Source organism: Callospermophilus lateralis, chromosome 4 (assembly GCF_048772815.1).
Source record: "Callospermophilus lateralis isolate mCalLat2 chromosome 4, mCalLat2.hap1, whole genome shotgun sequence".
Taxonomy (NCBI): domain Eukaryota; kingdom Metazoa; phylum Chordata; class Mammalia; order Rodentia; family Sciuridae; genus Callospermophilus; species Callospermophilus lateralis.
In genome coordinates this window covers 121,674,976-121,701,470 of record NC_135308.1, presented here as the reverse complement: position 1 = coordinate 121,701,470, position 26,495 = coordinate 121,674,976, and the positions used below count along the sequence as shown (strand labels likewise).

General features: G+C 39.4%; 1 protein-coding gene across 1 annotated transcript in view; it reads right to left on the bottom strand.

The window, feature by feature from the left end:
* Positions 1 to 26,495, bottom strand: part of Kcnmb4 (potassium calcium-activated channel subfamily M regulatory beta subunit 4) — a 58,023-nt gene that overhangs the window by 8,406 nt on the left and 23,122 nt on the right. The window contains exon 2 of the mRNA XM_076853108.1: positions 22,416 to 22,543. Coding sequence (XP_076709223.1) covers positions 22,416 to 22,543 — 128 coding nt within the window. The remainder of the gene's footprint in view (positions 1 to 22,415; positions 22,544 to 26,495) is intronic.

Sequence of the window (26,495 nt, the reverse complement as noted above, 5' to 3'; positions counted from 1 at the left end):
ATAAAATAATCCAATAACCCTAGACTTTTAGTTATACCTTAAATTTACTCTATCACCATCATTTAACAACACTACATTATTAGGTGTTGGGCTTGGTAAGTGACCCCTACTGATTAAAATGACTGTCCCCTACAGATGCAGCACACACAAGTAACTGTCTCAACCATGTCTTCTAAAGAGGACTGGGAAACTGTCACAGCTGAGTAAAACTCTTCTTTTAAGGTTTTATTCACACTGTGTGGTAATTATTTTTGTACATCTGTCCACTTTCCCAACCTGATTCTTAAAACCCTGAGATCAGAGACCTATTAAGGGTAATCCCTGCATTACATTCACATTCCACACTGTCTACCAGCTGCTCTGGAAGAATGACCTGTGTCACTTAGAGGCATCTCCTGCTGCGGGGCAGGACTCTCAGCTCCCTGATTTTATCAGAGGCACACCATTTTGTAAACTAGATCACAGTTTCGTTCCAGAAATTCCTGTGGGTTTTTCTTAAGAAGAGTATTCCTGTTCTTCACAGTAATTCGGCCTGTGGTTTCTCTGAGTTACCAAGTAAGTTATTTATTTCACAGAAAACTGTAAGTGTTTTCTGGCCAAAATGTTTAAACTTAAATTTTAAGCAGAAATAAACTGGAGAAAAGAAGATGTCTACATTCTCCTATTTGAGACATGGGTTTTGTTTTTAAAAAAAGTTGTTCTAAATAGTTATACATGACAGCAGAATGCATTTCAACTGAGACATAATTTTTTCTTATAATAGTTCTCAACTCAGGTATTTACTTTGTAGTGCCAGCTTTAAAGTCAAAATCCAATACCATTTCAAACCAGTGTGGAAAAATGGATTATATAATAATTTGGGGGAAAATACTGGTCATTTGAAGGAAAAAAAAAACCCTGGCTCCCTATCTTCTTCCTTGCCCCCTGCCCTCCACCATACACATGCACACAAGAGTCTGGATGGTTCAGAACCTTAGTTGCATAAAACAAACCATGAATGTTTTAGAAGAATTGTATTTAAAACATAAATAAATAAAAACCTTGGAGTTTCCTCATTTTTAAGAAAATAAAGCCCTTATTAAAAAAGATTGAATGAGGGTATTTATGTGGAAAGGGTTTTTCTACAAAACCCTTTGCAGCATAGATGACCTCAAATCTAGCCCACATTGAAGTTTCACGACCTTGGAAAACTGATTTTGTCAACCCACAGAACATAACAGCACAGAAACAGAATCTTTTGCAATCTGTGGCATTTGCAAAGCTCAGAGTTGAAGAAGAGTTGGCAGATGTTCATTGTAAAAGTCAATGACAGCACTATCTGCAGATGACTACCTGTATTTACTTCCTATTGCTACTGGAACAAATTCAGCAGCTTAAACCAACACAAGCTTACTCTCCTACAGTTCTGGAGGTCAGAAGTCTGAAATCTGTTTCACTGGGCTAAAAAGATGTTGGCAGGGCTTCATTCCCTCTGGAGGCTCTCTGTGAGAACGTTTCATTGCTTGTTCCAGCTTCTAGAGGGTGGCGGAATTCCTGGCATCACTCCACCCTCCAGCTTTTGTCAGTGCAGCCCCTGCTACTGTCTCAGATTCTCCCCTCCTTTAAAAAATTTATACCAGAAATTGAACCCAGGGGCACTTAACCACTGAGCTACACCCCCAGCCCTTTTTATTTTTTATTTTAAGACAGGGTCTTGCTAAGTTGCTTAGGGCCTCACTAAGTTGCTGAGGCTGGCTTTGAACTTGTGATCCTCATGCCTCAGCCTCCCAAGCCACTGGGATTACAGGCGAGCACCACCACGCCTGGCTCCCCTTCCTCTTAAGAGCACTGTGATTACAATTAGGATGCACCCAGATAATCCAAGGTAATTTCCCCCTCTCAAGATCCATTTTTAAATTATATCTGCAAAGTCCCTTTTACCTTCAAGGTAACAAGGTAAGATAACTGAAGTCTGTAGTATGACAATGTTGACATGTTTGGAGGCTATTATTCAGATAGCCACACTACCCTCAGCTGCTTCTCTATATCAGAACCAGTTCCTCAGTAACACAGGTTTTCTACCCCTTTGTGCAATTAGTCATTAAGAAATCATCAACAGAAACATTTGTTTTAAATCCTATGGAATAAACTTCTTTTCTAGTATCCCACTCCAACTTATAACAAAAATATTAACTTTTTTTATCCTTTGCCTTTTTAAGACACAGGCATTTATATTCAAAAGATGACTGCCCAAAGATCACACACAGGGTGAAATACTTCTCTTTCCTTAATCCACACCATTTTTCTACATTTAACCTTTACTTAACTACAACACCACTACTGATACCACTATCAGCTGTTGCTAAACACACCATTAATGAAACTTCAACATCCCAACACAATCCTCTATTCCAATCCTCCCTAAGAAAATGCCTCCCTATTTAATATAGGATTTTCTTTTTCTCTGTGATACATCTTTGCTATCTCCTTTTCAACCCTGTTCTTTGTTAAACACATCCATGTTCTTCATTCTTTCCTCAGATCTCACAAGATGTAACATCACTTGTTACTCTAAATTCCACTTTAAATTTAACCACAATCCTATGCTACATTATGTTTTTGATGTTCCATGTTTTCCATTCAATATCCTTCAAGTCTTTCTTAAAAATCTGGTGTAAAACAGGTAAAATTTCCACACAGGAAAGCTTGGAGGTAAGAAGAGGAGTTTGAGTTCCTCATGCTGTTTTAGTACTGTCAATTTCTGATCCTTACACTTTTATTTTATAAAAACACAGTTTTGCAATTTCTCTGTACAACCCATTCTATTCTTTAACAGCCTACGTTCTCCCATACAATGGCTTTTCTCAATACTGTATTATTAAATCAGATTTTAGCTAGAAGTAGGGAAGTTTTAAAGGTGAGCCATTATGTTCCCAAATAAATGGGCTCAATCACTGAGCAAAGTCTAGTGTAGAACCCCTCTTTGAAATTAAGTAAGGTGACATCCAAGGGCCTAAAAGCATGTGTCTTCTAGGTCTAGCCCATAATCTCAGAGTGTACTGTTCAACCCTGCTGGTGTCAGGTGAAGTCACAGGTTACACGAGACACATAGCAAGATGCTTTTACAAAAATCTTTAACAGCCACGTTTTGTATCACTTCCCTAAGCTGAATCATGTTCTCAGCCCTCGCTCCAGGCAAGGAGGACACAGAAAACGAGCAGGCGACAGAATCACAGATCGCACTCTTGCAGTGTGGGTGTGAGAAACCGTTTCCAGGGAGAAAATGAAAAACATACTGATGCACCCAAAATATGCACATGAGCAGGGATTCCATTGGGGACTTGGGAAGGCTGGCAAGAGCTTCAGAATTTGGGTTCTCAAGGAAATGAGGTGGGTAAGGAATCCCCTCAAATGTCACTGTTATCTTCTTACCCTCTGAACAATACTGGGCATATTGCGTGCAGTTGAAATATGGCATTTAAAAGGAGGTCAAGAAACATTTTCTTCTCTGTGATTTTTTTTTAATATAAAATCAAGATGGCAAGGGCTTCTTCAATAGTGAAACTGAAGTAAGGGCAGACCAACGTGGGCTCACAGTGTCACCTGTGGCTCAAATGTCCCCACAAAGCACCATAGTCATGGCAGGTCTGCCTGTCTCTGCAGAGCCTGTATGTTTTCCAGGGCTTCCCACACCTAGAAGAGCATCACACCCTGCTAAGCTCAAAGTGCAAGTCCAATAAATGTTAGTGGGATACGAAAAGGCTTCAAAGCAAATGGAAATCTGTGGCAGAGTGAAGCAAATTTGTGGGCGGGAGACAGGATCTTGGACTTCAGGCAGATTTTTTTTCCCCCAAAGGCCACATATATTTGATTGAAATTGCAAATGCCTATTTATGTATTTGCATAAACAATCATGCATATTTGCTTGTGTTTTTATAGACTGTTGCCAACTATTTTCAGACAATTTCCAAGAGCAAGTGATCATATTTACTATTCTTTTTATCATTTCTGCTTCCCTCCCTGCTTAGTTTTTAAAATCTATCTTGAACTCAGACAACCCCACTGTGTGCACAACAACTGTCACTGGAAGTTCCATAGTAATTTATTCCAAAAGTTGCTCTCAATAAATTACTGCTAATGTCTGATTAGGTTATGTCCAATTCCCTGTAATTAGATTCTCCACGAGGAAAAATCAGCTGCCACAATTTCTTTTATCTGCCCCTCCATCAGTATTGTGTCACAATTTTGGCAGCTCTGGAGAAAAGATCTAAAAAATACATACTGGGTGGGGGCAAGTCAATTGAGTGTCTTTTGTTTATTCTGAAAACTTGAAGGAAAGACTACCCCTGTAATCAAACTGTCATTCTAGAAGTTTCCTTGGTTGTTAAAAAGCCATTTTGTTACAATGAATTGTGTACCCGTTATTTAATTAAATAATTAGCAGAGCATAGATACTTTGCTACTACGTGTAGGAAGACAGAAATAGGCTAGCATTTCTATTAAGGCTAGCAATGAATCATTCATCCTAACCTCTAAATTACATAGTAAAGAATACATAAATAACAGCTTTACGTTCAGTTTTGTTGTAGTCTGTTAAAATACATGGAACAGATATTGAAATACTTCTCCATGGTAAAATTAGCTCAATTAATTTTGAATATCTTTTTCTAAATGATAAATTGTTTATAAGTATGCTTGGAGAACAAAAGTACTACTGAGAAATATGTGTAACAATTAAAACAGAGACTTACTGTTGAATAATAGCATTTTAAAACTTGAGTAATTAAAAAGACCATCATCAATCCATCCAAGTCTCTCTTAGATGTTCCAGAAGCTTTAACTTGATCCTGGTAGCACATGATACTCAATATTCAAATAACTATCAAATTATAATTAATTGTCTAATTGGTGGACTAAACGTGGTAAGTGTTTTAAAAATCAGGAAGCATTATAGGCAATGGTATTCATAGGGAATATGTTTTCTTTTGCATTAAACTGGCAATAATATCCCTTCATCCATAATCCTGCAGTGATAATTACATGGAGCAAAGTTGTGTATCACCCAAGACAGACATGTACAGAAAATGAACTTTCCTTGTTACAAGCTTCCGATATTTTCAGGCTGCACAATGAAGCCTAAGCTGACTGACAATCACAGGTGAAGGCTGGTGATTTTGCAATTTTACCAAGCAAATAGCCATTGTAGTTGAAATTAGGTCTCTCTTGATCCAAAGCACAAAGATAGGGTGCTTTCAAGGACTTTCTTGGTACTTGGTTCTCTTCTATTCAGTCATTCACAATTTGAAAAATACCTACAGAGAGGTAGGCATCAGGAACATCCTTAGTATTGGCGCTCTCTAGTAAGCTATAAGCCTAAGGGCAGGAACACTCTTCTGTGTGTACTCCCACCATCAGCTTGACCCACTTGAGGTGTTCTGTGGCTTGCCATCCACTTATGCTGAAATCTACTTCAAAACATAATGGACAGGGGCTGGGGATGTGGCTCAAGCGGTAGCGCGCTCGCCTGACATGCGTGCGGCCCGGGTTCGATCCTCAGTACCACATACAAACAAGGATGTTGTGCCCACCGATAACTAAAAAATAAATATTAAAATTCTCTCTCTCTACCTCTCTCTTTAAAAAAAAAAAAACATAATGGACATTAGTATACAATGCAGGGGTAATGAAAGAGAAGAAGTATTTAAGTTTATCTGGGAAAATAGAAAGGCAGTATCCTGTGAACAGATAGAAGGAACAACAAGAATGTAGAGTTTGGGGGAAAAAAATGGACCAAGAATTTCTTGATAGAAGATATAGCACAAAGAAAGGCACGAATGTTTTGTGTGGCAATTCAGATTGTTTTACCACCAGTTGTGTGTACCTGTGAATAGGTAATAATGAATTCCACGAATATGTATGATTATAATGCACCAATAAACTTGTCTAGTAAAATAAAATTTTAAATTAAAACAAGTTATAGTAGCAACCTCATTGATTAAATTTAGTAGAGCTCCTTCTGTTATCCTAGTCCAATATGGACTGGCTGATGTTGGTTGCATTATTGCTAAGGGTTAAGAGCATGGATTCTAGAAGCTGAATAAAGAGGTTTGGGGTTGATCTCAAAAAAGATAAAGAGCCGAACAGTAAATTCTAGAGGCTAGGAAGAGAAGAGAGTGACACCGGATAATAGGTACCAAAATACAGGTAGAGAGGAGGAACAGGAGGACTAATAACTTAGAGTAGGGTGACTATAGTAGGGTGACTGCAATTCACAATGACCTAGTACATATTTACGAAGAACTTAAAGAGAGCAATTTATAGGGTCCAAATACTAAGAAATGTTAAAGGTATAAGGAGATGGAAATGCTAATTTCCTTGGTTTAATCATGATACAGTATATGCATACACTGAATTATCATGTTCTACCCCATAAATATGTACAATTATAAGTGTCAACTTAAAAAGAAAAAAAGAAGTTTGAATTCTGGCTCTGTCACTTGCCAGCTATGTAATTTGGCCAAGCTGCTTAGCTGCTCAGTGCTTCAGTTCCCCCAGGTATAAGATGATGATTATGATAACAATGCCTTGTGGGACTGTTGTGCAGATTCAGTGAGTTAATAGGTATACAGCACTCATATAGTTTCTGGCATGATGTACAGGCATTGACTAGTATTGGGTAAGGCAGAATAAATGAGGTCTCTATATACCAGTCTTTTCCAGCATCTTTGAATGAGGGAATTAAACTATTCTGAGTTATTATTAGGACAGTATTAGGATGGAATAACTTATTTGGAGTTATTGTGATGGGTATCAGAATCAAGACTCAAAATGATCATGAGACTGAAACAATCAGTCAAAAGCAACATCATGTATTTACAGAGGGACAAATTCAAAATTCTTGCATTTAAATCCAGAAAACACATTTCACAAATTTTGGAATGGGGGAGCTTGCTTTAAAAGCAGTGTATGTATCGAACCAATATGGGGGGAGTAAATTTAATGGATTATCAGCTCTGCATGAATCAGCAGTGGTCACAGCTGCCAAAGAAACCAACAGGTCTCACTGATTCAGTTTTAGTCTCTAGAGAGAACAATGGTGGTAGAAATGTGCTTCTGCCTTCCTCTGCACAGGCCAGCTCAGGGCACACAAGTAAGAAGAGCATCATCATGAGAGGGAATCTGCTTCCACAGTGATGGCAGTGTGGATCTAGTGACACCCACAGTCTGCAGTCCAGGACTCGGGTTCAGATCCTGGCCCTGCTTCTTCCTGGCCTGTGACCTTAGAGCCTTTGTTGCTTTGTCTGTCCACCTCAAACAACACGATCTGCCTTCACTGTGAGATCACAGCATTAAATACATTAATTTTTTAAAAATGGTCTTTTTATAATTGTCAAAATGAATAGAATACATAAAATTCACTGATATGCATGTATACCATTTAGAGGCATTAGGTTCAATAGATGTGCCACCACCATCACTATTTCTAGAACATTTTCATAGCACCAAACAGAACTCTGCTACCATTGTACCAGGGACTCCCTGCTTCCCTCTCCCCCAGTCTGAGATGACCTCAAATCTACTTTTTTCTTCTAGGGATTTCCCTTTTTTACATATTTCCCAACACAAATTTCTCGATAACTAAAAGTGTTTGAAGATGGGATGGGCTTTTCCAAGAGGAGGTGGTATCCATTGTCACCAGAGTCATTCAGATCAAGTAGAAAAACATTTTCCAGAAAATGATGTCGTGCGGAGTCATTTGGAGTTGGAGTAAAGGACTAAAAAGGGCCTCCCAGATTTGACAATGTGAGTATAAACTCCACAGTACCTTCCATGTGTGTCACAGGCTCCTTCTGGCCCCATTTTATCTCAGATGAAACTGAGGCAAGAAGAGCCCTTCAATAAGTAGCTCAAGGTCATTCACTGAGTCACAGGGAGAGCTATGCATAGAACTAAAGTCTCCTGACGCGCAGCCCTGCCCTGCATTCCACCATCTGATGGGGCTGCTCTCTGTGACCTACTTGTCCTACAGTTCGTGTATTTTTCCTCCCAAAATCCCTCAGGGCTTTGTATGAAGGCTGTGTAAAATATCTAAAATGAAAAGTGATTTGATAACACCAAATTCTTAACTTTATTACGATGAGGATAAAAGCTGTTAGAAGATGAATTTGCAAGCATGAAACCACTTTGATTAACCATCAAAAAACAGACCCTTAAATTCACATTTTCAGTAATGTATGGTGTTTGGATGTCAGACTGAGAAAGGGTGCTGGAATGAATTTCAAACATATTCCATAGCATCCTATGAGAAGCCTAGCAAATGCTGCTTTTTAAAAAAGTACAGATTTGGAGACCAAACACAGCCTTCAAATCTGATGTAATCTCTCTTAATATGGAACCAGACACAAATGTACATGGAAAAGACTCAATTTGGATAAGATTGCAGATTCACTGTTTTGTTTTTTAAGACTCAGGATATGTCATTGAACTCAATGTCTAAAGAGAAAGCCAATATGTTCCTTTTAAAAATAACTACAGAATCATCTCTTCTCTAATGATAGATTATAATACTTTTCAGGGTAAACAGAAAACAATAAGTAATTAAGGCTTTTTCAAACATAAAACATATTATTTAGTAATTCACTCAGAAGTCATCAAAATTTTCCTATGTAAGTAATTCAAAATTCAGGTTCTTCTTTATATGTACGTTATTTCTTAGAATTTGTATCCTAAGTGGTCCACAAGTAAAGATGAAGTTTTGTTGTTGTTTTTTTCAGTAATTTGCCCTACAAAAAACTGGGGGAAAAAAAGCCAGGTATGGTGATGCACACCTGTAATTCTAGCAACTTGCAAGGCTGAGAGGCAGGAGGATCACAAGTTTGAAACCAGCCTCAGCAACGTAGGCCCTTTCTAAAAATAAAAAATAAAAAGGACTGAGGATGCAGCACATTTGAAGAGCACCCCTGAGTTCAATCCTCAGCATGACACACACACACACACACACACACACACAACTGAAAACAAAACCAAAAACAACCTTAGAAGCCAACAGTACAATTAAATCCAACACATAAACATATTAAAAGAAACATGTTTTTAGAGCTTCATCTGTTTTCAGAGCTAAATCTATTTTTAGAATGCAAAGACATTGTAAAAATAGACTACAGTTGACCAATTACTTTTCACTACGTTGTATAAATGTGCACCTGAATATAAATATACACATGTGCACACTTGGGTGCACATATCTAAGCATAACTATTGTCTCAAAGTACAAGAAATCTTGAGGTAGGCAGGCCAGGGCAGGGACAGCAACTCCTAATGCCAGGAGGTGACTCCTTATTACTACTCTGCTCAGTTTTTTGTGGTGCTGGGGATTGAACCCAGGGCTTCACACATGCTAGGACAGCACTCTATCATTGAGCTGCTGTATCCCCAGCCCGTTTTATTTAATTTTATTTTACACAGGGTCTTGCTAAATTGTTGAGGCTAGGTTTGAAGTTATGCAATTCTCCTGCCTCAGCCTGCTGAGTAGCTGCAATTACAGGTGTACACCACTGCACATGGCTCTACTCTGCTCTACCAACATGTGGACATTTGTCCTCCTGCTTCTCACCTTAAGAGTTGTGTTATGGTTTGGATATGAAGTGTCTCCTCAAATCTCCAAGGTTCATGTAGGAATACTCAGAGATGAAACTATTAGATTATGAGAGCTGTAACCTAATCAATCCATCCTAGTTTGAATGGACTTAACTAGGTAGTAACTGAGCATGGCCAGAGGAGGTGGTCACTGGGGGGTGTCCTGTAAGGGTGCATCCTCCTTGTGGCCCCTTCCCCATTTCTTTGCTTTTTGACTACCATGAGCTGAGTAGAGCTCCTGTCCTGTCATTCCACCAGGATGTTCTGCCTCATTTTGGGCCTAGAACATGGACTAAATCTCTCAAACTATGAGCCCAAAGTAAACTTTTTCTCTTGTAAGTTGTTCTTGTCAGGTATTTTGGTCACAGCAATGAAAAGATAACTAACACGGTTGTACAGTAGCTTTAGCCCTCCTGCATCAGCCAACATCTTTCTTGCCAGGACAGTGGAAGCAGGAGGTGTACTACTTATATTAGGAAAGCAAAGGTTATCCCAGAACCTCTTCCCTCTCCCGTTGACACTGCCTTCAACAGAGTTGTCCAGGAGATAAGACAGAAGTTACCCTCTTCTATCCTCTTTTATGCTTGAAAATCCCTGCCATGTCATGCACCATGTCCATCGCGAAATCTGTAGATTCCACTTCAAGTCTTGAGTCACTTCCTCCTTTGCTTCCTTCCCTAATTCTACCTCTGCTCAAGCTCTTTTCATCCTCTGTCTAGATGGGTGCGATAATCTCCAAATTGCTCATTGTTTCTCCAATTTGGGTTTATAATCCAGTCTGTTTTCCACATTGCCACCTGACTGGTCTTTCTAAAACATCCACATGACTGTCACTCCAGCACACAGAAGCCTAAACCCTTTAGCATGGCGTGAAGGAGAAGTGTTATCTCACTCAATCTCTTGCAGTGCGTCATCTCTCTTCCTCCAAGTACACAAGGCTCCAGTTTCCTAAGATATTTCCAATCTTAATGTTTGTATATGCTACTATTTTCCCCAAGATCCCTTTCTCTAGCTTTATCTGGAAAATTCCTACTCATTCTTTAAAATTCAACTCAACTTTTTCCTCTATGAAGGCTTTTCTCTGCCCACTTCCTACTCTTTCAAGCGGATCCAGGCACTATACTGTGTGTGCATGCAGGTACCTCTAACATCCCGCCTGCAATCACTTATTGACACAGTGAATTCCTTGGGGAAGAGGCAACGTCTTCCCATCACTGACCACTGATGCCTGTTGGCTAATAAAGCTTGCTGAATAAACAAGAGAGTGAATGACTAAAATGGTGGCATTTTTTTATGGGAGAAATCTAGGAAACTGAAAAGGATAACACCATGAAAGAAAGTGATAATCTACTGTGTGACAAGAAGATCTCCTAAAATGGCATTTTTTGTTTCGTAGAGAAGCATTCACATATGTGGATTTTCAAAATAACTGAAGTTTCACTTTTTGTAAGTTGAATAAAAACTAATGAAAATATTTTAAATACAATTGGTAAAAATCTTTCTAAAATGCATTACACATTTCCTTGCCTTTTAAGGAGAGTCTATTGAACCAAATTTAACCTTTTTGATGACTCAGTGTCATCGTTATGAAACTCCATTACTGTTGAGGTAGGAGGACTGTCTGCTCCAGACTGTTAACCATTTAGTTCTTTACTGATTTTTCTCTCTCTTGCACCATTAGGGTTTTATTTAGCATCTTAATCATTGTAATTGTACAAATCTTCAGAATTAAAGAATCATTAAACCATGGATTTGAGAGTTCAAAGGAATTTTAGAGATCATTTAAACTATCAGTCTATCAAATTTTATAGATAAGAAAACTAAGCCCTATAAGTGAGCAGTCCTTTTACAAGTGATTGCTTTTAATTTTCTATTTTAATGACTTTCAAACTGTGCTGTGTAGAGCACTCCACTCAATTTGAGCTCAGGCCATTAGGTTCATTTTTCTTTAAAATGCTAAGGGGAAATTTTATTTCAAAATATATACTGCAGGCTAAACACACCATGCATAAATAACTTAAGATACATCTTATTCAGTGTCACCAGTAAAACATATTTATTTTATTTTTACAACAGAATCTCTTTCTAGTTTTTATGCAATCTATCACTTTATTCATTAATAAAATACCAATTATTTATTCATGTGTTACCTAAGTCTCCAATCAGAGAATAACCAGGTTGTTCACTGATTAGTTCACTGTTTCTTAGTTGTTAGAAATTTATAAGGCAAAGGAAGAAAAACACACTTTTACTAGGTATGCACCATTGTGCAGAGGTGATCCTTCTCAAAACAAAAAGAAAACATAAAACCCTCAAGATAGGTAATGTTACCCTCATTTTGTAGGTGAAGAAACCAAGACAGAGAAAGTGGACAATTTATCCCAGACTTACAATTACTCAGGAGTAGAGGAAAAATGTAAACCCAGTGCCTGATATCCCACAGTGGTTCAAGGAATTCATAATCTATAAGAACATTTTCTATTCATTCCATAGCAGTGTGATAAAAGCAACCATGGCAATGTGGGCCCACAGAAGAGGAAGTACTTAGTAATACCTGCAGATGTGAGAGAAGTTTCCATGGTGATATTTGAGGTGAATTTTTGTTTGTTTGATTTTCGTACCAGGGATAACTCAAGGGCATTTGACCACTGAGCCACATCCCCAGCTCTATTTTTTTTTTTTAATTTTATTTAGAGATAGGGTCTCACTGAGTTGCTTAGCACCTTGCTTTTGCTGAGGCTGGCTTTGAACTCACCATCCTCCTGCCATGAGCCTCCTGAGCTGCTGGGATCACAGGCGTGCGCCACTGTGCCTGGCTTGAGGTGAATTTTAATAGTAGTAAAAACACCGATAGTGGTAGAAAACACTTTCAGGGAGCCACTGTGGATTAAATATATGCCTTCTTATCGATATCCTCACAGTAACCTTAGTATGTGTCCCCCTCTACAAGAGACACTGAGGCAGATAGGCTAATGTAACATTTCCAAGACCACACCATGAGAAAAAGGCTGGCTCCAGGGTTCTTTCTAAAACCACTGTGCTCTGCTGATTTCTAGAAGTGAAAGAGGTGAAGGTGTCCCCAAGAGAGGGGGGAGTGACAAAGGTATCAAGGTACGTGGGAAACGGTAACCTGAGGTGACTGGAGCTGGCAGTGAGAAAGTTCAAACACTGAGATTGGATCAGGCTACTGCTCCCCTACATAAAACCCAGCCATGGCTGCTCACTGCATTTAAGATACATACAAACCTTGGCTACTTCTCCCTCCGGTGTCAACACCATATTCCTTCTCACAGCTCTTCTTCTTCTTCCTAAAATCACCAAGCTCTCTCTGGCCTCAGAACCTTTGTGTAGCTGATGCTCTGTTCTGAAATATTCTTCCCCTCACTTTTACCTAACTGACTCTAGAACATCCTCTCATCTGGACCTAACTATGATTTACTCAGGTCTTTGAAATTTCCCATGAAGTTACAATGGCTCAGAGCAGTACCCTCAGCTCCTCCTTTGCAGTACTGCCAGCTTTGTCATTACAGTGCTGTGACTATATACTACATGCTCCACCAAGGCAGGGCCAGTGTCTGTGGCAGAGGTGGTTGTTTTTGCTGCTGTCTTTTTTTTCAATCCCCCATGACTGGGACATAACCCAATAGCAGAAGTTGAAGTTGGAATTGGAAGAGTCTGGCCTTTATCCTATGGACAATAAGAAGGCAGAAAACATTAACCAAGATTGATGACAAGATCCAACAGAGGTTCATATAAAGTGAAAACAGAACCTAGTGTACTATGGATGAAGGAAGAGATAAAGACCCAGGCTGAAAGAACAACTAAGGATCATTTCAACAACCCAGATGGTGGCCTAAACCACAGCAGTGGTGGAGGTGTGAATTCAAGAGATTACTCAGGTGGTGTGGCCAGATTTGTTCATTTCATGAGTGTGTGTTTATATAAGCCTGCTTTGTATTCTTCATGAACTATTATAAACTCAGATGTACAAAACAAAGCATCAAAAAGTAGACTTGTACAGAAAAATACCTCATTCTCCGTAAGAGGAAAAGTTCAAAAACTAAAGACTGATAACTCCTCACCTTTAGATCTGAAGAGGAATGAATAAGCATTTCCAGGGAAAATGTTCCCTTTTCAAGGAACCAAATTGATACTACCTGTACAGAGAAGCTATCTGACAATGGAATGAGGATATCAAAGCATGCTTGTTAAGGGGCTTTGCTGGGTTTTACTAAGAAAAGACAAGACAGGTGTTTTAGTCAGCTTTTCATCGCTGTGACCAAAATACCTGACAAGAACAATTTTAGAAAAGAAGTTTATTTTGGCTCACCATTTCAGAGGCTGGGTCCATGGCTGGCCGCCTCCACAGCTCTGAGACTTGAAGTGAGGTAGAACATCATGGCGGAAGGGCGTGGCAGACAGAAATAGCTCAGAAGATAGCCACCAGGAAGCAAAGAGAGAGAGAGCTCTGCTCACCAAGGACCAAACATAAACCTCCAAGGCACACCCTCAAATAGTCTACTTCCTTTAGCCACACCCTACCTGCCTACAGTTGCCATCTAGTTAATCCATTCAAGTGGATTAATCCATCATGTAAGCTACAGGTCTCATCATTGAATCATTCCAGCCCTGAAAGTTCTTGCATTGTCTCACACATGAGCTTTTGCAGGACACCTCACCTCATATCTAAACCATAACACCAGGAAAAGGCTAAGGAAAAAAAAAAAAAAGAAAGAGATAAAGGGAGCAGAAGTATGAACTTAATTCTATAAAGTGTAAAAAAAATAAAAATCGAATGGAAGGAGATTGTGAGCGCTGAGGGTAAGGGAGGAAAAGGACTAAAGATAACAGAAGAAGACCACTATGAATGGACACGGCCCTTGGCGGGAAGCAGTGCCAGCTGACCACATGGTGACTCAGCAGGCGTGGCTGCTGGTGGTTGCTCGGGACACTGCAGATTCCACTCCTGAATATAGTTTGCCTCCACAAGGCTGACACAGAGGAAAGCTAAGAATCCATCATGGTTGCCTTAGATTTTTAAAATAACATATTTTTCTTGAAAATGGAAGCTTCTTGATAACCATTCTCCCTAATTTCCTGAGTTTGCGTGAAACCGAAAGGTTACTTTAAATATAAAGTTCATCTGATCAGGAGCATCTGGGAGTCAATACAGTAAGTCTATTTTAGTTTCCTATTTAGCAGTAGTAAAAAGTGTACTCAGAGTAGATGGCACCAGGGAGCTGCCATCTTCACACCTCCTAACAGCACTGTTGTTTCCTCTTGCATATGTCACGATGAAAGAGCCAAACTCCTGCTTCCCCAAGTCACTTAAAAATCATGTCTCGAGTGCTGCCAGGCTGTGATAGACCACCCCCACTTCTATCTACACCCCCAGGGTTTGGGAATGGGACAGGGAGATGATGGAGAGAAAATGTATATCCGTTGTGACGGAGGTATGACCGGCTTAACTTTGCAGCACTAAAATTAACAGAAGAGGTGTAGGGTGACATAATCAGGGATCTTATTTGGTCTCAGTCCCTGGTTCCTGGTGGATCTTCTAAAACCCTTGTAATTTCCTGGTTACTGGGGGGTGAGAGGAGCCTCTTCTGCTGTTCATAGTAAGTCTCTTTCAGCTTCACCTGAGTCTGTGCTAATGAGGTGCGTGTCGGAGGATTGGGGCAGGTTACCAGAGGTTCCAGGTAATTAAAGGTTGGCACTTTCCATACCACCTGCTCCAGAGAGGGCAAGGGACCAGAGACTGACTGAATCGCTAATGGGCCATGAGTTACTCAAGCACACTTGTGAAATGGAAGCTCCATTAAAAACTCAAAACAACAGGGTTCAGAGATCCAGACCATCAAGGTTCTGGGGCAGCTGAGGCTTGGAGAGGGTGTCTTGCCCAATGTATATCTTCCAGCTGGCTTTTCCTGGGTTGGATCTTTACAACAAACTGCCATAGTAAGTAAAGCGTGTCCTGAGTTCTGTGAGACCCTCTAGCAAATTATCGAAAGCTAGAAAGGTTATTGAGAACCTCTGACTTGGTGCAGGTTGGTCAAATGGGACCTCAGGATATGAGACTGGTGTCTGAAGGGGGATGGCCTTGTGGGACTGAGCTCTTTAATGTCTAGATTCTGATGGTAACTCTAGGTAGTGTTAGAACTGAATTGAAATGAAGGATACCAGATGGTGTCCGAAGAGAATTCAAGAACTGCTTGGAGTGGGAAAAACCACACACGCGTGGAGCCAGAAGTGTTGTGAGGATAGCAAAAATGTTTCCTTTCAGTAAATAATTTATATGTTTAGCTCTTTTTAGAAAGTTCTAAAGGAATGGTCCTTCCTGATTGGTACTGAAGACATTCAGAATTCCAGCCTCATGGGAGATAGCTCTGTCAGGGGATGCAGCTTTTACAAAACTTTGTACCAAGTGCAGAGGGTGGGCATCCCCTGCTAGTCAGGACAGGGAGCAGGAGAAGGTGCCCAGTTTGCCTCCAATGCAAGTTCAAGTCACGTGCATTCTGAAACCAGCTCCTGGTCTGGGCAGGAAGCTTTGGTGAAGCACCTGACTCTGATAGTGATGGGCTACGTTGCTGGGCTTCCGCCTCACACAAAAGTCCTCCCTACGTCTTAACCTTTTTATTCAATCCTATTTCATTTTCTTCAGGGCACGTTCCACTTTTGCCTTGTTTACTATATACATTCAATTTTTCTCTCTTACTGAGCAGTTTTAGTTTGTAACAGGTTCATTTCTCTGTGTCCATTCCTGCTTCCCTTTCCATTGCTCATGTCCACTATGTTTCTAGTAATGGGAAATTTCACCTTATTGTGGTCAGAATACTTTTAACATGAGATCTACCTTCTTAAAATTTTAAGTGTGCAATCCATTGCTGTTGACTATAGGTACAATGTGGTACAGCCAATCTCCAGAGCTTATTCATCTTACTTGAAGGAAACTTCATTAGTGACTCCCCATTTCCTCAGTCACTGGTAACCACTCTTTCAGTACATGACCTTGACAGTTTCAGATTCTTCATGTATGTGGAATCACAGAATATTTTTATCTCTGTGCCTGGCTTATTTCAACGTTCATCTATGCTGTCACAAATGCAGACTTTCCTTCTTTTTAAAGGTTGCATAGTATGCCATCATATGGATATACCATATTCTTCGTTTGTTTTTGAGATGGGGTCTTGCTATGTTACTCAGGCTGGAACTGAACTCCTGAGCTGGAGCAATCTTCCTGCCTCAGCCTCCTGAGTAGCTGGGAATTAGAGGTGTGTGCCACAATGCCTGGAAAATACCATATTTTCTTTTTCCATTCATCTGTCCATGGACATTTAAGTTGTTTTCACATCTTGGCCAGTGTGAATATTGCTGCAATGAACTTAGAAATACTAATATCTCTTCACAATCCCAATTTCAAGTATTAATCCTGAATCAACACTCAGAAGTGGGACTGCTGGATCATATGGCAGATCTTTTAATTTTTTGAGGAATCTTCACACTTTCTCCCATAATAGCTGTACCATTTTGTACACCCACCAACAGTATGCAAGGGTTACAATTTCTCCACATCCTTGCCAACACTCATCTTGTTTTTCTTTTCACAATAGCCATCCTGACTTGTAAGGTGATATCTCATTATGGTTTTGATCTGCATTTCTCTTGATGATTAACAATACTGAGCAATGGATTATATATCCATCAGCCATTTCTATGTCTATTTTGGAGAGACAATTTAAGTACTTAGCCCATCTTAAAATTAGGTTGTTTGTTTGTTTTACTTTATAGAGTTGTACGGGTTTTTACACATTTTGGGATATTAAACCCTTATCAGATGTATGCTTTGCAAACATTTTTTTCCACTCTGCAGATTGCCTTTTCATTCCACTGAGTGTTTTTACAAGACCACTACAGACTGCTAATTGTCAAAAGCAATGACTTCTCAGCCTTCTTCTTGATTACTTCCTTCTCCTTAATACACTCGCCTTTCAAGACAGCATTTTCTTCTAGCTTCCTCTCACCTGTGGGCCACTCTTCCTCCATCTCCTCTGCTTGTAAGTTGCATATAATTCCGTCCACATTTCTCTTCTCTGCGTGTTCCCAGCATGCGTTCTCTCTCTCTGCTTCAACCGCAGCTTGTGTGCCAGTGATTCCCAGATCTGCACAGCACTGCTCCTGATCTCTTGCTTCTGAACCAGAGCATCTTCTGGATATCTTACGAGTCCCTCTAACTCAGCATATTTCCAGAGCTGGACTATCCTTTTCTCACATTCAGTCAGATTTGACACCTTCCTTTGCCTCATCACTTACTCTGTCATTAAACTTTAAAATGTCTTTTTATAGAACAATCCCTGTTCACTGCTTCCATCTCCACTACTCAGTTAAGCCCTCATCAGGACTAGTAGATGGTTAATTAAAGGAACTCTGAAAATCAGACTAAATGAATTCCAGGTGTGTTTGTTTGTTTTAACTTAATAGCTGTGTGCTTTGGGTAAGTTATTTAACTTCTTTAAAGCTTGGTTTCCTCATCTGTTGGGTGGGACTAGCACTTAGAACTAGTGTAAGAAATTTCATGATCTCAATAAAATGTCATTCACAATGGCTGGCACGTGGCAGCCACTCAAAAATGTCATTTTTCTCACATCAGTATTCTCCTTCCTGCCTGCCATAACACATATTTCCCATCTAATGCTCATTCAGCTATACCAGTTACTTCCTAAATCATGTCAGTCTTTGATTAAAAGTAAAAAACTCTGCATGCATTTTTATTGCCTATATTTAAAAGACTGTCTCTTAAAGGCATTAATGACTTTTTAGAAATCTAACCCCAAGGTTCCTTTCCTGATAAAAATTCCCCACTCCTTAGCATATAACATACATATCTAAGCTACCTAGTTAAGCCTTGCTTTCTTTATTGTAGTCACCCAATTCTCAAGATCTTCCCTTATTGGTTTTTTTTTTTTTAATTTTGTAGTTGTACATGGACAGAATGCCTTTATTTTATTTGTTTTTTATTTTTTAGTGGTGCTGAGGATTGAACCCAGTACCTCACACATGCTAGGCAAGTGCTCCACCACTGAGCCACAACTCCAGCCCAAAATCTTTCCTTATTTCTATATTTTTGGTACCACCAGGGATTGAACCCCAGGGTGCTTAACCACCAAGTCACATCCCAGCCCTTTTTAAATTTTATTTAGACACTGAGTGTTACTAAATTGCTGAAGCTGGCTTTGAACTCACGTTCCTCCTGCCTCAGGCTCCTGAGCCACTGGGATTACAGGCATGCACCACTGTGCTCAGCCCTTTTATTTCTAGGAGGGGAAATCGTATTTATTTTTGCACAAGCACCTGTTTTCACCAAGGAATACAAATTCCTTGGAAGCAAAGAATCCTCCCTTATTAACTTGGTACATAGCATTCATTTATTCACCAAATATTTATTTTGAGAGCCAGGCACTGTGCTAAGCATTAAGGAAACAACTACAAAGAATGATTGGCCCATACCCTTGACAAGTGTACAGTGTGGTTAGGGAGATAGATACACATAGGATTCCATTAAAGGGTGACAGGTGAAAGGGCAGAGCGGTGCTCTAGATCCTGATCATATGTCGGAATTCCCAGGACTGAATTGTTTTCTCAGTACTGCAAATTAAACCCAAGGGCCTCTACCACTGAGCTCTTTCTCCAATTCTTTCTAATTTTTATTTTGAGACAGGGTCTTGCTAAATTGCCCAGGCTGGCATTAAATTTGCAATCCTCTTAACTCAACCTCCCAAACCAGAGATTACAGGTGTGCACCATTGTGCCTAGCTGAATTCTTTTAAAAATGCTAATACCTGGGTTAACTACCAAAGATGCTGATTTAATTGGCCAGTGGTGTGTGTGTGTGTGTGTGTGTGTGTGTGTGTGTGTGTGTGTTTAAAACTGCTCTGGAGCAGTTATGTCAAGTGAGTGTTGCAAACCTCTGGGATAGAGTTGTACACAGGAGACTATGGGACATGAAAGACTCATCTGGTAGCTGGCACTTGGGGTTATCCTTCCTTTCTCCATGTGACTTAGGAGACAATGTCCTACCCTCCAGTCAGGGGTAGATTCTGATTGTTCTTTTTGTGATTAGTTTAGGTAGGCAAAGGAAACTCACTCTGAACAAGGATACAGAGTGGGAGGCTGACTTTGCAAAGTTGGAAAAAGGTACCCTACTCCCAAGGAAAATTTGCCAGGAAAGATATACTGTTTCTGCATCTGGACAATGCTGTGTCTGGCTGTAATATCTGGAATTGTAGAAGTCATACTGTAACCACAAAGGCAGAACTGAAATCCAGAAAGGAGATGGGTTCTGGTTGATGCAATTGTCAGTCAGTGCATCAGACAACCCTGTTGTCAGTCTACCTGTGCATTCCTTCATGTATGAAGGTAGTTTTCTAATTGTTTATACTACTTCGAATAAGAATACACTCTTTACCTGTATCAGATGGCATCTCAACTGATATGTAACTAAATCAAAGTTGGGGATCAAGGAAAGGAGTGTAGTCCAGAGAAGGTGATATCTGACAGGAGTCCTCAGCAAGGCAGCTGAGAGGCAAAAGCAGCAAATTAAAAGACACGGGTATGAAAGTATGAGATATTCTTGAAACTGTATAGTGCAGAAAGCTACTGCAAAGCGTTTAAGCAGGGAGATAAGGCTGGAGGGGTGGTAGACTGGGTCAGATTTTGAGGAATCTCATATGCTGTGGTGGCTTAAATATGGCCACAAATCCTTTGCAGCTCTTCCTAACAGGAGGAGTCATCTGTCAATATGCCATGCATCTGGCTGGCTTTGTGATTGGTTTGACCAACAGAATACACAATGAAGTTATGTTTATTCTAATTCCAGAGCTGAGGCCTGCTTCTCCTGAATGCTGCCTAGAGGCTACCATGCTACCATGAGGAAGGCAGTGTAGCCCACTGAAGCATGACAGGACAGGTGGAGAACAGAGGTGGCCCCTCGACACCCAGTGCCACCTGCTGGGCCGTGAGGGAAAGGCCATCTTGAACCATGTGGCTATTTCCACCATCACAGGACTGAGTATGAGCCCAGTGAATCTAGAGTAGTAAGAACTATGACATCACTGCTGCATTAGCAGGGTTGAGAAATAATGGGGAACTGAACTAAGGCAGTGGCGGCAAGAAGGCACAGAAAAGTCATCACAGAAGTTTGTAAAATCCACATGATGGTGAATATAGGTTAAAGAGTGTAAAGGAGGAAATGAATTAGGTACCAAAGTTTTCTGGGATAGGTAAACAAAGGAATGATGGCACCAATCACTAAAGGAGAGATCATGGGAGGAAGAGAAGGTTGGAGGTAACTGGGGTATGCCCAAGTGGAGATGTACAGCAAGGAGTTTTAAATATTAAATAAATGTTTGAAACATAAATTACTATGATTAATCTGGGAGAATACTTAAGTATTGCAGTCCAAGGAATCATCTTTTTTTTTTTAAAGAGAGAATTTTAATATTTTTTTTTAGTTTTCGGCGAACACAACATCTTTGTTTGTATGTGGTGATGAGGATCGAAACGGGGCCGCACGCATGCCAGGTGAGCGCGCTACCGCTTGAGCCACATCCCCAGCCCAGGAATCATCTTGATTTGATCTATATGGCAAAATTTGAGTGCCTTCTAAAGCAAGTAAAGTTTTCAAAAACTTTTATTGGTGTGTTATAATTATATTTAATAGTTGGGTTAACTGTGATATATTTATATATGCACATAGCACAAATTCATCTCTTTCATTCCCTCATACCTCCCCTTTCCCTCCCCTCTTCCCTCCTCTGGTCACTTTCTGCTACCCTACTGGTATCTCTTGTATTTTCATGAGGTCCCTTTATATGAAAGAAAACCTAGAAACTTTTAGAGTCCGGCTTATTTCACTTAGCATGATCTCTATTTCCATTCACTTTCCTGCAAGTGACACAATTTTTGTAATTCTTTATGGCTAACTAAAACTCCATTGTGTATATATATATATATATATATATATATATATATATATATATATATACCACATTTTCTTTATCTATTTGTTGAGGGACACCTAGGCTGGTTCCATAACTTGGCTATTGCGAATTGTGCTGCTATAAACATGGGTATGCATGCACGGCTGTAGTATGCTGACTTTATTGTTTAGGATAAATACTGAGGAATGGGTCATAAGGTGGTTCTATGCCTAATCTCTTGAGTAACCTCCAAACTGATCTCCACAGTGACCATACTAATTTCCAATCCCACCAACAGTGTATTCTCACCAGCATTTATTATTTTTTATATTGTTAATGATTGCCATTCTAACTGGAGTGAAATAAAATCTTGGTGAAGTTTTCTAAGTCAAGTAAAGTTTTAATGGTGTGAACTCATTCTATTGACACTTCATCAGAATAGAAAGGAAAAGGAAAGTTTAAGAGTCTGTGCAATCTGAAATGCTGATAAATCTGCACACTGTTTAGTTTATGTGCTTTAATCTGTAATCTCAGAGCACACTTGTAGCATACAGTGGTCCTACACGAAGGCACTACTGCACTTTTTGGTATCTCCAGAGGGTAAGTTCTATTATACAAGTTCTCTCTGTTTCTTTCCTGCAGATTCTCCTATCCTATAGAGCATGAAGGGGTCTTCATGTGCTAAAAAGAGTGAAGACTACAGCTGGAGAGAGTCTACCTCCAAGGTATATATTTTGTCAAGTGGGCACAATATGTGATTTGCCAGTGTAATAAATTACACAGGCTACAGACAACATTAATATCCACAAGTAAATACTGACTTACCTTTGATATTGGTTAAAATAGCAAGTAAATGGCTGGGAACCAATCTCATCTTTCCAGTACTGTTGCCAATTCATGACACTTTCCAAGTTCTTCTGATTTTCTCTCTTACAGGGAGGAATATAGGAGCACTAACAAAATAGAACACAGAAAGTACAGCTTTTATTCTATAGAATATTGAAATATACTCCATTTTTCTTCAAAGATGTTCTTTGATTACAGTGCATGGCTTGAGACTGATAGGAAAGCACAGATTGATAGGAAAGCATAACCAGGGCAACTACTGCCCTGGTTAGCATTGAATGCCCATCTTTTTTTTTTTTTTTTTTTTTTTTTTGTAGTTGTAGATGCACCAAATGCCTTTATTTTATTTGTCTATTTTTATGTGGTGTTCAGGATCGAACCCAGGCAAGCACTCTGTCACTGAGCTACAGCCTCAGCACCTCGAATGCCCATCTCGATGGTCATGAATGTGCCAACAGTGTCACCACCAGGCATTATGGTTTTCACAATGCTACCCATCAGCTCCTGCTCAGGTGTTCTAATCATGAGACAGGAAAAGTTGCCAAAGAGAGCCCCAGCCATCAAACTCTTACCATTTTAATATGGTCAAAGCAGTTGGACTGGGACTATCCACAAGGACCCATAGCTATTGGCATCTTGCTTGTGGCCTTGGCTTCTGGTCCATTTTTACAGGGAGATGGCACTGTGCAGATATAAATCTAATTTATACCTAATTTTTAAATACAACCAAATTGAAATTGCTTCACTATATTTCAAATTTCCAATTTGGTACAATGACAAAAAAAAAAAAAAAAAAAAAGAAAAGGAAAAAAAAAACCCTCCAGTAACTAAAATACCTTCAGCCATTAGGATATAAGGACATTTCATAAACAAGGAATTACAATCCAATGACAAATTAAAAGCATAATATATCTTCTCTTCTGGGGAGCTGCCAGTCAACAGAGGGAGCGGGGGAAAGTTCATTTTTATCATCAATTCCTATCTGTGGACCTTGGTATTTTCCTCTTCCACTTTTAACTATTAAATCAAGCATATGCCTAGATCTTCTCCAGATCCTACTTCTCAACCATGAAACTTAAGTTTTCTTTTCTTACATTTTCTTAGGCAATGAAATCAGCAGAAAACTTCCTTCAAGCATATAACCAATGTATTTTGCTAACTGATGTTTTTTCTTAGCCATGCCGCTGACAGAGTAAATCTCTTCAGGGGGCTCAATTACCCTAAACAATACAGATTCAGCACCACTGAAAAACTGATTTTAACTCCAGTTGTTAAAATGAGCCCTACGCATCCTAAGCCATTTTCTCCAACTCAGACTTTCATAAAGATGAAGATTATTCCAGCTTATATTTATCATTTACAATATGCCAGAGACCGTAATAAGTACTGAATGGGACAGAACTTGTGTACATTTTTTTTTTTTGGCACTGAGGATGCTTTATCACTGAGCCACATCCCCAGCCCTTTATTGATTTTTTTTAAAAAAAGCTTTTGTGTAAATATTCTGCCATTTAATCTATTTATTTATTCGTTTATATATTTATTTTGGTGCTGGAGATTGAATTCAGGGGCACTTGACCACTGAGCCATATCGCCAGCCCTATTTTGTATTTTTTTTTAATAGAGATAGGATCTCACTGAGTTGCTTAGTGCCTTACTGTTGCTGAGGTTGGCTTTGAACTTGCAATCTTCCTGCCTCAGCCTCCAGAACCTCTGGAATGACAGGCATGGCCACTGCACCTGGCTTTTTTTTTTTTTTTTTTTTTTGAGACAGGGTTTCATTAAGTTGCTTAGAGCCTAGCTAAATTGCTGAGGCTGACCTTGAACTTGCAATCCTCCTGCCTCAGCCTCCAGAACCACTAGGATTACAGGCATGCACCACCAAGCCCAGCACTCAACGTACTTCTTTTTTTTTTTTTTTTTTTTGAATTTTTTTTTTTAATATTTATTTTTTAGTTTTTCAGTGGACACAACATCTTTGTTTGTATGTGGTGATGAGGATCGAGCCCGGGCCACATGCATGCCAGGCGAGCGCACTACCACTTGAGCCACATCCCCAGCCCTCAATGTACTTCTTACAACAGCCCTCTAATGATCTCCATTCTATAGATGAGGAAATTGAGATTCCTGTCAGGTCTACAACTAGAAATAGATTCCAGTGATTTTATCACATTCTACTCACAGATGTTTTACCAAGGTGTCTGATATCAAGAAGCAGAAACACAAAACAAGACAAAGCATTAGCTTTAGAGTACAATTTGAGTTACATTCTTTTACTTATAGCAAATCATTTTGCAATGCCTTCCCATTATTTCTGGTAAAATTCAAAATTTTGAGCACTACGTACAAAACTATGATCTGGTCCCTGTCTGGTTCCATCTTCATTTAATCCTGGGATATAGCTAGACAGAAGCCACAAATCTGCCACATGCTGTGACATTTACCTGCCTGGCACAAACTTTTATCTCCTTTCAATGTCCCTTTTCTTTCATCCCTTTCTTTGGAGTCAGATCTCGTGTCACCGCTTTGGGGGACCTTTTCTTTTTGCTGCCTATTAGGTGCTTTTCCCCTGTGCTACCCCAGGATGCACATCTCATGATATCACAGCCAGAACCACAGTCTCACACTGCATGTCAGCCTCCCCAGGGAGCTGGCAGGTTGAGAGCAAAGGACTGCTGTTTTTCTTTTCTGTCTTCACACTGAGGACCTTCCAGAAATGATGCAGTTTCAAAAATGTTTGTTGATTTAATAAAGGTCTTCTGTACATTTTTATTCAAGATGATAAAGCTATTTTCAGTAAATACCTTAAAAATATACAAACAGTGTGCTTCAAATTTTAATATATTTGGTTTTTTTCTATTATATAAAACAAATTTACAACATGTTATACAAATACTATTTTAATGACTGGACTACTGTGCACATATAGTGTCACTTTTATTACTAGCAGTAATATAAAGCTGTGAGATACAGATTTTGAGTTCTTCCAATGCTGCAGTTAGGCTTAGAAGCAAAGGAGACTAAAGGCTTTAGTCCTGTGATTCATTAGGTGTTGGGCTTTGGACAAATGTCTCCCCTTTTCTGGATTTCATTTTTTCTAACCTGTAAAATCTCCAAAATAATTTCTAGCACTACATTTCAATGACTACATTATCGGAGACACATCAAGAGAGAACCCAACAGAAGGCAGGACTACAAACTATTGCAGTGATTTTCCCAGAAGAGATCCTGCCCACTGGGGAGAGGCTGGGAACCCTGATGAAGCCCCCAGACTCCAGCCAGCAAAGGAGACCAGTTTGGGAGGTCCCTCCCTGAAGGCCTGGACTTTGCATTAGGAAAACATCCATAAGAGGATCGTAATTTTCCAATTGCTTAACTTTCTACAATGTGTTGGATATTTCCTTTCCTTCTATTAAAATATTTTCTTTCTATACATAGTCGATTCGTTTATAAAGCAAGAATAAGTGCCCATTTATTGTGGTATTTCTAGGAAGGAGAAATTTTCAGTTTTGAAGGTAGAAGCTGTGGGGTATAAATGTCCAAACATTTATCAGAGCCCTTTTAGCAATGGTTATCCCTGACACAAGAGGTAGACTCATCATTTCAAAAAATGACAATTAACAACCAAAAGTAATTAGAATATATATAAAATTTTTGAAAGATAACTCAATTTGAATTCTTTACTATTCAGGTTTTTGGGGGAGAAATTTTTTAAAAGAAATGTGTCTACCAAATGCCAATTCTAAGATTTGACTGCATACATGTTTCTGAAAACAGTCAGACAAAAACTTTCACTGAGTGTGGAAAGTTTTGTATTAGGTATGTTGAGCTTTCATGTGAAACTATACATGTGTGTGTGTGTGTGTGTGTGTGTGTAATTTCTTGGCTTTAGGAAATTTAGAGTTAGTGTGGATAGATTCTGAGAGCAAAGACCTTTTTTTCTTTAACATTGCAGAAAATAACTTGACAATAAAATTAAGTATCCTTAAAACTTATACTTAAAATTAAATATTCTGGATTGCATTCTTTCCAAAGAATATCATAAGTTAAATATCATGT